Raw genomic sequence first — 11,228 nt, forward strand, 5'->3', positions numbered from 1 at the left:
CACCCTCTCCTGGCCCCTTGTTATTTTCCTATCCAGCCGGTGCAGATCCCCGCCCCCCCCGCCCCAGGGGAAGGGGATCAGTTTGAAGGCACCCTCCCACCTCATCCCTAAGTGCCCTCTCAGTGGGCACGAGACACAGACTGAGGCACGTCCTTCCCTCAGAAGCAGCCTTGGCCTGCCTGGCAGTGGACCCTGCCATCCTGCTCATTGTGGTGGGGGTCCTCATGTTCCTCCTGACCTTCTGTGGCTGCATCGGATCCCTCCGTGAGAACATCTGCCTCCTGCAGACGGTGAGTGGCCCAGGCCCACCAGAAAGAGCTGGCCCTCCTGTGTGCCTCTGTGTCCCCTGGCAGACGGTGAGTGGGCCCAGGCCCACCGGAAAGAGCTGGCCCTCCTGCTGTGCCTCTGTGTCCCCTGACCCGCCCTGCCCACAAGGGCTGTGTTGTCCCCTCCTAACGTCCAGCTCAGTCCCAGGTGACTCAGCACAGGAGGGTCACCTCTGAAACAGTGTCCCCCCACAAGGGGCCTCTGGGAGATGTGCCTGGTCCCCAGCACCCCGTAGCCCTGGGAGGGGCTGCTGCCCAGAGTGGTAACAGCCTGTCTCCCCACAGTTCTCCCTCTGCCTCACCGTGGTGTTCCTGCTCCAGCTGGCTGCTGGGGTCCTGGGCTTCGTCTTCTCAGACAAGGTAATGCTGGGAGCCAAGAGGCCCCTCAAGTGTGCACCAGAGGGAGGAAGGGACATCTCAGTGTTTAGCCTGACTAATTAGCATGCCCCCCCCCCCCAGGAAGCCAGCCTTTGAAAGGTACTTCTTAGGGAGGAACTAGTGCCCTTTCAGGTCACTAGATTTAAAGAGAAGTTCAAGATTGTAAGGCTTTTTATTCTGATGGTCAGAGAGGCAAACTGGGAAATAAATTCTGTGAACACCAAGTTGAAACAATCTGCAAACTTTAATGACAAATGAGTGTGTAAAGTTCAGGGATCAAGTGGACCACAGGCAACATGAGGAGCCCCTTATTTCTTTAAAAAAAATCGTTCTTTGGGGCCAATAGGTGGCGTGGTGGTTAAGGCACTGGACTGTCATATGGCTGACCGTGATTTAAGTCCTGGACCTGATGGCTTGCTTTCTCACATTTCCTCTCTCTGGTGAATTTAATAATAATAATAATAATAATAATAATAATAATAATAATAACAATAAATTAAATAATTATATATGTTAAAAAAAAAATCATTCTTTGAGGGGCCAGAGGGTGGCCTGGTGGTTGAGGTGCTGGATTCCTACATTGCTGACGGATGTTCAAGTCCTGGACTTGTTGGCTTGAAAATCATGCTTGGTGTGTGCGTGCATATCCAAAATCCTGAGAGGAGAATGGAGAAGAAAGGATTGTACAACATGGTCTTCCCACCTGGGGGGTGATTTTTCACTATCCCTCTCTGTCTCTGTCTCTCTCCAGCAAACATATATACCCTTTGGCAAACAAACAAACAAACAAACAAACAAAAACAGTTCTTTGAGATAAACAGAGAGAAAAAAGGTGAGAAAAAAACATGATCTTGAACAGTGCTTACCATGTCTGGAAGTGGCCTGCTTGCCATTCAGTGACCATCTTTTTCATCAAGAAATGGAAATTGCTTTTCCAAAGGACATCTAATTGTCAAGGGCAGGGGTTAGGGCTATGGAAGGGAGCACTGAGATTAGTAGTGGAGCCGAAGGGAAGGCACCATAGTAGAAAAGTATTACATTGAAGGCCAATGAGTTAGTTCAGAATTTTCTAGTCCTTCTGACTTGATAAAATCCTTTCAGGATATGAATGTTTTTCATCTAGAGATGCAGTTTTCCTGTGTCCACTAGAGGTCAGTGCCTCCCCTCAGCAGGTTCCTTTCTGCTTAAAAAAAAAAATCCATTTTTTCACTTTGCATCAGTCCACAAGTATTTTGTATAACAGAATGCCAAGCAGATGAACATTAGATTTTCTTGAAATGTGTCGCTGAGAAGGGGTGACAGCAGTCCAGCATTTCTCTTGCCCACTAGAACCTGAGGATCCAGGGGTAGGTGGGCTTTGGAACTGGCCACCTCTGGTTGTTAGGACTTGGTTCTGATTTCAAGGTTGACCCAAATAAACAGGTGACCCCTGTCTGCTATTATTTCTGCAGAGGTAGTAAGTTAGAGATTAGCCCTGTGTCCTGATGCCCTACCCACCCATGTCTCTGCAGGCTCGGGGGAAGGTGAGTGAAATCATCAACAATGCCATTGTACACTACCGAGATGATTTGGATCTGCAGAATCTCATTGATTTTGGCCAAAAGAAGGTATGGCTTCAGTGCGGTGGGGTCAGCTAGTGTTTGGGGGGCTGTGGGGGAAAAGTTAATGTCATCCTAAGGGACACCTTATCCTCTGAGTCTGTAGGCCCCTTGGTTACCTGACAGATAATGCATTCTGGGAAAGGACTGGGGAAAAAAAGAAGTGCATAGCAAAGCGCTTTAAAGGTACTTTTGGGGACCAGCAGGTAGCATGGTGGTTAAGGGCACTGAACTCCCACATGACTGACCACGGTTCGTGTCCTGGACCTGGTAGCTTGCTTTCTCACTTTCTCTCTTACTCTGTCTCTCTCTGATCAAGTTAAAATAAATAAATAAAGTTAAATAAAATAATTCTAAAAACAACAACAACAACAATGTAATGTTGGCCCAGTTGCAGTAGCATACACCGACACCACTGTTTGGCAGGCTGAAGCCATGTAAGAGGCCTGGATTTGATTCCTAGACCACCCTAAAAAGCCATGTGTGCAGGCCAGCAAGTGGTGTGGAGGTTAAGGCAGTTGGATCCCATATAGCCAACTGTGTAGTTAAAGTTCTGGACCTAGTGGCTTAAAAAAAATTATGTCAGGCGTGTGTCTTTGCCTGCCCCAAATCCTGATAGAATGGAGGAGAAGGGACTGCAATGTGGCCATCCCTCTGGGGGGAGGGTTCTCTCTCTTCTCTCTCTCTTTCCAGCAAGCAAGTGGGCCCTATAACAAAACAAAAAAGCCAGCAGTGTTGACATTCACCTGTGGTCCCAGCTACTTAGGAGACTGAGGTAGGAGGATTGAAGCTCAGTGAGACCTAGTGAGACCCAGCCTAAAACATACTCTTCCCCCCTCACACACATACACCATCAAAAAAAGGACTTTTAAAATGCAAAGCAATATACATACAGTTGACCCTTGAACAATGCAGGGGTTAGGGGACATTGACGCCATATGTAGTCAAAAATTTGTATATAACTATTTTTAAAATTATTTATTTTATTTTATTTGTTACTATTATTAGTTTTTAAAATTTGACCAGAGAGAGACAAAAAGAGAGGGAAAGTGAGAAAACAAGCCACCAGATCCGGGACTTGAACTGTAGTCAGTCATGCACCAGTCCAGCACCTTAACCATCACACCACCTGCCAGCCCCTGCATGTAACGTTTTTTCTTAATTTATTCATTTATTTATTTATTTTCAATTTGGTCAGAGAGGGACAGAGTGAGAGAGAGGGAAAGTAAGAAAGCAAGCGGCCAGGTGTAGGACTTGAACCATTGTCTGCCATGGAGGAGTCCAGTGCCCTTAACCACCACGCCACCTGTCTCTCCCACTCCTCCCCATATAACTTTACTCTTCAAAACTTAAGTACCAATGGCCTACTGTTGACCAGAAACCTCACTATACTCTATTTTCCAACATATTTATAAAAAATACATATATATGTTTATAAGTGAACCTGCACAATTCAAACTTAAGTATTGTTCAAGAGTCAGCTGACGTAATCTACCACTGTGTTAAAAAAAAAAAAAAAAAAAGATCGCTTTTTGCCAAGATGGTGCCGAATGCAAAGAAGGAAGCTCCTGCCCCTCCCAAAGCTGAAGCTAAAGCAGAGGCTTTGAAGGCCAAAAAGGCAGCGCTGAAAGGCGTCCACAGCCACAAAAAAAAGAAGATCCATACATCACCCATCTTCCGGAGGCCCAAGACTCTTTGGTTGCGGAAGCGGCCCAAACATCCTGGGAAGAGCGCCCCCAGGAGAAACAAACTTGACCACTCTGCCGTCATCAAGTTCCCCCTGACAGCCCAGTCGGCCATGAAGAAGATAGAGGACAACAACACACTTGTGTTCGTCATGGATGTCAAGGCGACAAGCACCAGGTCACACAGGCTGTGAAGAAGCTCTATGGCATGGATGTGGCCAAGGTCAACACTCTAATCAGGCCTAATGGAGAGAAGAAGGCATATGTTGACTGGCTCCCAATTATGATGCTTTGGATGTTGCCAACAAAATTGGGATCATCTAAAGTCCAGCTGGCTAATTCTAAATACATACTTTTCACCATAAAAAAAAAAAAAATCAATGAAAGAATATATACTCTTTTCTTTTTTTCTTCTTTTTATGTTTTTGCTATAGGGCATGTGCATTCACCAGAGAAAGTCGGGGGCAGAGAGAGTGAGAAATCACCCACCAGGAGAATGGCCACACCGCAATCCCTGTTCCTCCCCTCTCCTCAAGATTTTGGGCATTGGGACCAGCAGTTAGCGTAATGGCTATGTTGCTGGACTCCCATGGAGTTGATGGCAGTTCGAGTCCTGGACCCTGTGGCTTAAAACTCACGCCGGGCACGTGAGCGTGCGTGCTCAAGATCCCGAGAGGAGAATGGAAGAGAAGGGATCGCGGCATGGCCATTCCCCCTGGGGGGTGATTTCTTGCTTTCTATCTCTCTGTCTCTCTCTCTGTCTTTCTGGCAAGCGCATGCGCCCTATAACAAAAACCTCTCCAAAAAAAAAAAAAAGATTTTGGGCATGCCCGCACACATGCCTGGCATGATCTTCAAGCCTTGGGTCAGGGACTGAACTATGAAGCTGGCCATGTGGGATTCAGCATCTAAACCTGCTGGTAAACATAATACATACTCTTTTTTTTTTTTTTAAGAATTATTTTAACTTTATTAATTATTATTATTATTATTTTCCAGTTTGATCGGAGAAAGAGAGAGAGAGAGAGAGAGAGAGAGGAAATGTGAGGAAACAAGCTACGAGGTCCAGGACTCGTTCAGCCATATGGGAGTCCAGCGCCCTTAACCACTACACCACCTGCCAGCCCCAACAATACATACTCTTAATTGCAAAAGAAATCTAGAAGAATATGTAAGAAATCATTATATAAATAAGTGGTTACCTATAGGGAGATGAGAAACTTTTAAATGTCACCTATTCAACAGTTACATTTTTTAAATTGTGGTGAAATATATGGAACATAAAATTGACCACTTTCAAGTGTCCAGATCTGTGACATTAAGTACATTCACACTGTTTTGCAGCCAGCACCGCCATCTCCAGAACTGTTTCATCTTCCATCTGAAATTTCGTGCCCATTAAACACTAACTCCCCATTTCCCTCTCCCCTGGCAGCCACCATTCTAATTTTTGTCTTTATGAATTTCACTACTGCCGGCCCCTCAAAAGCATGAGGTCTTAAAGTATTTGTCCCTTTGTGACTGGTTTTATTTCACTTGGCATGTTTTCAAGCTTCATCTGTGTTGTTCCATGTGTTGTAATTTCCTTTATTTTTAAGACTGAGTGAAAATGTATGGTCTGTATGCACCACATTTGCATACCCATTTACCTGTCATGGTTCTGTATCCATGTACCTGTCAATGGACGTGTGAGCTGTTGTGAATAAGAATGCTAATGAATCCAAAGTTAAATTTTAAATAAAAGTGCTTTCGAGGCTAATGTGGAGTTTCCCTTCCCCTGATCCAACAGACACTTGACTTTTGGGTTCAGTTTGCTTCCTGGAGTCATGATAGGCTCATAATATCGAAGTGTCCTCTCCTTTTTTTTTTTTTTTTTTTGCCTTGCAGTTTTTCAGCACCAAACTTTTCATTATTTCAGCTAGTATTTTTGTGCTGCTATCACAGAATACCACAGACTGGGTACTTTATAAAGAACAGAAATCTATTGGCTCCTAGTTCTGGAGGCTGGAGGGCCAAGATCAAGGCACTGGTCAGGTGGGGACGTGGTGAAGGCCCATTCTCCACGCCCAAGATGGATTCCTTGAGCTCTGCACCCTCCGAGGGGAGGAAAGCTACTCGTCACATGGAGGAAGAGCAGAAGGGCGAAGAGACAAAAGAGGACTGGACTCATCCTTCACAGCAGCATTAATCCATTCACAAGCGCAGTCTCATGACCTGAACAACACCCAGTAGGCCCCACCTCCCAACACCATCGCACTGGGGACTACGTTTCAACATGAGTCTTGGAGGAGACAAAATGTTCAGACCGTGACAACCTTTTTTTGTCAGACTCTATGCTGTGCAGGGCCTTTAAGCCAGAAACTTCTCTCAAGCAGCTTAAGATATGCAAAACAGAATATGTATGTATATATACATATGTACATACACACACACATATATATGCCCACAGATATCTCACATTTTTATTACAATTTTATTACCTTTTCCATATATTTGTGTAAAATAACAAGAGCAAGCATGGTGGTAAGTTTTTTGTTTGTTTGTTTATTTTTTAAGAGAGATTTTTGCTATAGGGCACATGTGCTTGCAGGAGAGACAGACAGAAAGCAAGAAATCATCCCCCAGGGGGATGGCCATGCCTTAATCCCTTCTCCTGCAGTCTCCTCTTGGGATTTTGGGCATGCATGCACACACGCCTGATGTGAGTTTTAAGCCATCAGGTCTGGGACTTGAACCATGGTCGACTACATGGGAGTCCAGTGACATAACCATTATGCCATCTGCTGGTCCTGCATGATGGTAAGTTATAACAAGATATATAAAGTAATAGAAATTAAGAAGAGTAAATTTCTTCAGATGGTGACCAGAGGCTTGAACTCGAGGTTCAAGATTGGACTTAAATGGACCAGCAGTTGGTGTAATGGCTACGTCGTTGTTGGACTCCCATGTAGTCGTCCCGGACCCAGTGGCTTAAACTCACACTGCGTGCGTGTGCTCAAGATCCCGAGAGGAGAGTGGAGGAGAAGGGATTGCAGCATGGCCATCCCCCCAGGGGGTGATTTCTCACTTTGTCTCTCTGACTAGCGCACGCACCCTATTGCAAAAATGTCTCCAAAAAAAAAGAAAAGATCGAACTTAAACATCTCCTAAAGTTACAAGTGGAAGTTTGCCTTATACTTCTGTTCACTCTAAGAATACCTCTGGCCCCCTCAGTGTGAGGATTCTTAACCTCTGGGATGGGCTTTGTTGCAGTTCAGCTGCTGTGGAGGTATTTCCTACAAGGACTGGTCCCTGAACATGTACTTCAACTGCTCAGAAGACAACCCCAGCCGTGAGCGCTGCTCTGTGCCTTACTCCTGCTGCTTGCCAACCCCCAACCAGGTGAGCACAAGTCCCACCTCATTTCCTCCTGGGCAGTGACCTCAGTGACTTTCTGATTAGAGCAGCTGCTGTGAGAATCCCATTCCCTATCTTAACCAATTGGTTTTGCAGGACAGCGGTCAGGTGTTTTTCTCTTCCCCAGTCTGATGGCTCTGCTAACCTTTCACTACTTTTGTAGCCCGTGTGGGGGTTTAGAAGGGGCCAATCTAAAGCAAGGAGAAATGGGCTGGCCAGTGGCACATTGATCATGCAACTGGACCCACATGGGAAGGGACCTAGGTTTACAACATAGGGTAATACGCATGCCCATTATCTGGGCTGGCCAAGACTGGGGGTAGATCGCAGCGTTAGGAACCAGTTGAAGGTACCTCTCTCCCTTTCTCTCTGTCCAATGGAAAAAGTAAATAACCTTTAAACAAACAAATAGAGCAAGGAGAAATGGACCCAGGCCTCTCAGGGGAAGAGAAGTCTGCATTTAGCAGTCTTACCCAGCATCCTGCACATGTATCCCCTGACAATTCAAGAGTTTGGGAAGGATGAGAATCTTATTAGCTGAAACCCAAAACAAGTGGTTGGAATGGAAATTCGACTTGGCTTTCCCACTCTATCCTCAGGCAGTGATCAACACTATGTGTGGCCAAGGCATGCAGGCCCTTGACTACCTGGAAGCCAGCAAAGTCATCTATACCAACGGCTGCATTGACAAGTTGGTCAACTGGATACACAGCAACCTATTCTTACTTGGTGGTGTGGCTCTGGGCCTGGCCATCCCTCAGGTAACTCACCCTGTAGGATTTGTGGTCCTACAAACTCTGCAAAGACTCCTTGGTTTGGGGGAGGGCATGACATCACCAAGGGACCAGGGAAGGGACAGTGCTAACCGCACTGGGAGGACTGAGTCAGGGAAGACAAGGGCACCACTCATTATCGAGGGTCCTATTCCTTCTTTTCTCTCCCAGCTGGTGGGCATCCTCCTGTCCCAGATCCTTGTGAATCAGATCAAAGACCAGATCAAGCTACAGCTCTACAACCAGCAGCACCGGGCTGACCCATGGTACTGAGACTCCATCTTGCACTCCTCGCCATGGCGACAGGCAAGCCCCATGCACCAACAGCAGTGGACGCTGAGAACAGCACCAAATGGAGATTTGGATGCCAGCCTCAGTCCCAGCCCCAGCCCAGTGGGAAGAGGCTAACTCCAGATGGGCAGAAGGCAGGGTGCACAGGTGGCTCGAGTCTCAGAAGGATGTGCCTCCTCTCCCCCATCCCGGCCCTCAGCATCGTTAGAGTTTTTGTATCGCTTCTAACCTTAAGCATTTGGGTTTGTGTTTTTTTAGTTTTGTTTGGGCAGAGATGTTTGGGAAACAGCAGTTGCACAGAGAGCTGTGGGTGTTGGAGCTGCTGCCTTTTCACCAAGGCCCTAGAACCGGCAGCTCCGTTAAGGGCCGCTACTGAGCTTGGTGGACGTGCGTAGATCTGACCGTTGCCAGTGAGACCTGGCTGTGGAGAGGAGACACCAGCGGCCCTGCCTGACGTCCAGTTGGCATGATACCAGCTCCAGAAGGGAAGGGAGTGGAGCAACAGCGGAGAGTGAGCATGAGGGTCGGCCGGGGACAGCCTAAATGTTGGATAGGCGTGGAATGGGATTATTTACCAAACGCCTGCCCTGCCATCCTCCCAGGTAGTCAGTGAGCTACATCCTGCCCCTCCTTCATTTCCATGGAAACGTGGCAGCACAGGCAAGGGGTACAACAGCAGCCAAATTCATCTACACCCCACCCCCTCCGAAAAATGTGGCAACCATAGTCCTTACACTCTGCAGTCGCAGAAGTGGGACTGCACTATACGTGTACTCGAACTCCTCCCTGTCTGGCCCTCCCTGTCCAGCAAGTGAAGTTTTCTTTAACTTGGCAGTGTGCAGAGGAAGAGTGGGAACACCCCCACCCCCAGTTCCCCTGCATCAGAGCTCAGTATTTCTACAGTGTAAGAAGCAAGAATCTTGCTGGGGTTGGGGGAGCCAGAAGTGGCAATAAAAGTTTGTTGACCCGGGCTAAGCTGGACTCCATGAATTTTCCATTCTGGCACCTGGAGGGGAGGGGTAGAAGGGCCCAGTGGGAGCCCTGCTTTCTGGAGGGGGCTAGAGGCTCCCGTAAATCTCACACTACCTCCCCCACCTCACACCTATCTCCCCCAACAAGTCACCCTCCCACCACCCCATCTTCTCTGGTCTAAATTAGGTGGAATAATTCCTAGTTCCAATCTGGTAAGGGCATTATTTTAATCTAAAACCTGATGTTAATTTTTTTTTCCGATTAAAGTGAATTAAAATGAATTTGCCACCCAAAACTTAAGAGAATAGAGAAGGAAGGGTACTCTCTGCTGGGGTAAGGAGGGTAATGAGAAGCAGGAAAGGCATCTCTTTACCCTCTAGCCTCTTTTTCCATCTTTAAAGAGCTGGGTACGGTCGGCCCGGCCTGTTTAAGAAGGACGCAGGGGGGCGGGGGGGGGAGAAGAACGCAGAAAAAACTTGGAACTCGGAGCGTGGTCCCCGCCCCCGCAGCCGCCCAAGCCGGCGTCTCCGCCCCCCGGAGGGACAGGAACCGTGGGCTGTGCTGTGCTTGGTCACTACCCCGTGGGTGTCCCTAGGGTCTCCAGGCGGCCTCTTGTTGCCAGGGGTCTGAGACCTGGGGGCTTGACCCGGCCCCGAAAAGCCTGGCGAGTCCTTGCAGCACTGGGGAGACAAAGAGTCGGGGAGACAAAGAGTCGCGAGTTCGTTCCCCGCCCCCAGTGTCTCTAAGGCGAGCCTTCTGCTTCTGGGAGGGCGCCTTTCCTGCAGCCGCCTGGGACCAGGCCAACCTTGAGCTCCCAGCTAGTACAGGACCAAAAGCAAAAATAAAATCATCACGAATATAAAATTTAAAAAACGAAGGCCTTTTATTCCTGGAGGAAAAAGTTTAAAAGTGCACTTTGTGGGTAATGTGCCTTTCTTGATTAGTGCCAGAGGCTTGAGTTTTGTACTTTTCCTCATTTTTTAAAAAAGTTTTTTTTTATTTTAGTTGTTTTGCCATAGGGTGTGTGAGTGCACTTGCCAGAGAGAGAGAAAGAAAAAATGAGAAATCACCACCCCACCCCCACCCCCCACCCCGCCAGGAAGGATGGCCACACTGCAGTCTCTTCCGTTTTCCTCTGGGGATTTTGGGCACCCAGGCACATGCACCCAGCATGTATTTCAAGTCCCGGGGTCGGGGACTCAGACTGACTAGCACAGTGGGCCCTGTGGGGTCCAGTGCTTTCACCAGTCCCCTGCTGGCCCTGCTTTTCCTTCTAGGAACGGATCCTCTAGAGTGATGAATCTTCCTGATTCAGTGGCTTTGAAGGGCTAACTCAGAGGTCTCTGCCTGGGGCCTCTGGGAGGGAAGGGCAGTCCTCAGGACCAGGAATCAAATCTGTACTTGTTCAACTCCAGACTATATTTTTACCATGGCTTCTGTCTCTGTGCTAGCCTTCAGAGCCTGGACTATTCGGTCACTTGCCCGTGCCCTTCACTTCAGAACATGCGGAAGTTCAGTGTTCCCAGCTATGTTCCAGTCTGTCCTACCTCATTTTCTCTGGCCTGATGCAGAAGGAGAAAATACCCTGCTTTTTAAAAGATTTCTCAATGTTGGGACCAGCAGTTGGCGTAATGGCTGTGTTGCAGGACTCCCATGTAGTCGACCGTGGGTCAAGTCCCAGACCCGGTGGCTTAAATTCATGCCAGGCGCATGGGTGTGCGTGCCCAAGATCCCAAAGGAAATTGGAGGAGAAGGGATTGCAGCATGGCCATCCCCCCTGGGGGGTGATTTCTCGCTTTCTGTCTCTCT

At 47.8% G+C, this 11,228-nt stretch overlaps 1 protein-coding gene and 1 pseudogene across 5 annotated transcripts in view; both read left to right on the forward strand.

The window, feature by feature from the left end:
- TSPAN33 (tetraspanin 33) overlaps nucleotides 1–9,422 on the forward strand; it is a 34,944-nt gene extending 25,522 nt beyond the window's left edge. For 2 of the 5 annotated variants that reach the window (XM_027775869.1, XM_006158812.2), the window contains 6 exons: nucleotides 163–290; nucleotides 612–686; nucleotides 2,216–2,311; nucleotides 7,240–7,368; nucleotides 7,983–8,144; nucleotides 8,328–9,422. In XM_027775869.1, coding sequence (XP_027631670.1) covers nucleotides 163–290; nucleotides 612–686; nucleotides 2,216–2,311; nucleotides 7,240–7,368; nucleotides 7,983–8,144; nucleotides 8,328–8,429 — 692 coding nt within the window. In that variant the 3' untranslated portion in view covers nucleotides 8,430–9,422. The remainder of the gene's footprint in view (nucleotides 1–162; nucleotides 291–611; nucleotides 687–2,215; nucleotides 2,312–7,239; nucleotides 7,369–7,982; nucleotides 8,145–8,327) is intronic. The other 3 variants (XM_027775870.1, XM_006158813.2, XM_027775871.1) reach the window with 2 other exon arrangements.
- On the forward strand, nucleotides 3,591–4,311 carry LOC106736023 (60S ribosomal protein L23a pseudogene; annotated as a pseudogene).
- Nucleotides 9,423–11,228: the final 1,806 nt, after the last annotated feature.

This window comes from Tupaia chinensis, unplaced genomic scaffold (assembly GCF_000334495.1).
Source record: "Tupaia chinensis unplaced genomic scaffold, TupChi_1.0 Scaffold000610_1, whole genome shotgun sequence".
Classification (NCBI taxonomy): Eukaryota; Metazoa; Chordata; class Mammalia; order Scandentia; family Tupaiidae; genus Tupaia; species Tupaia belangeri.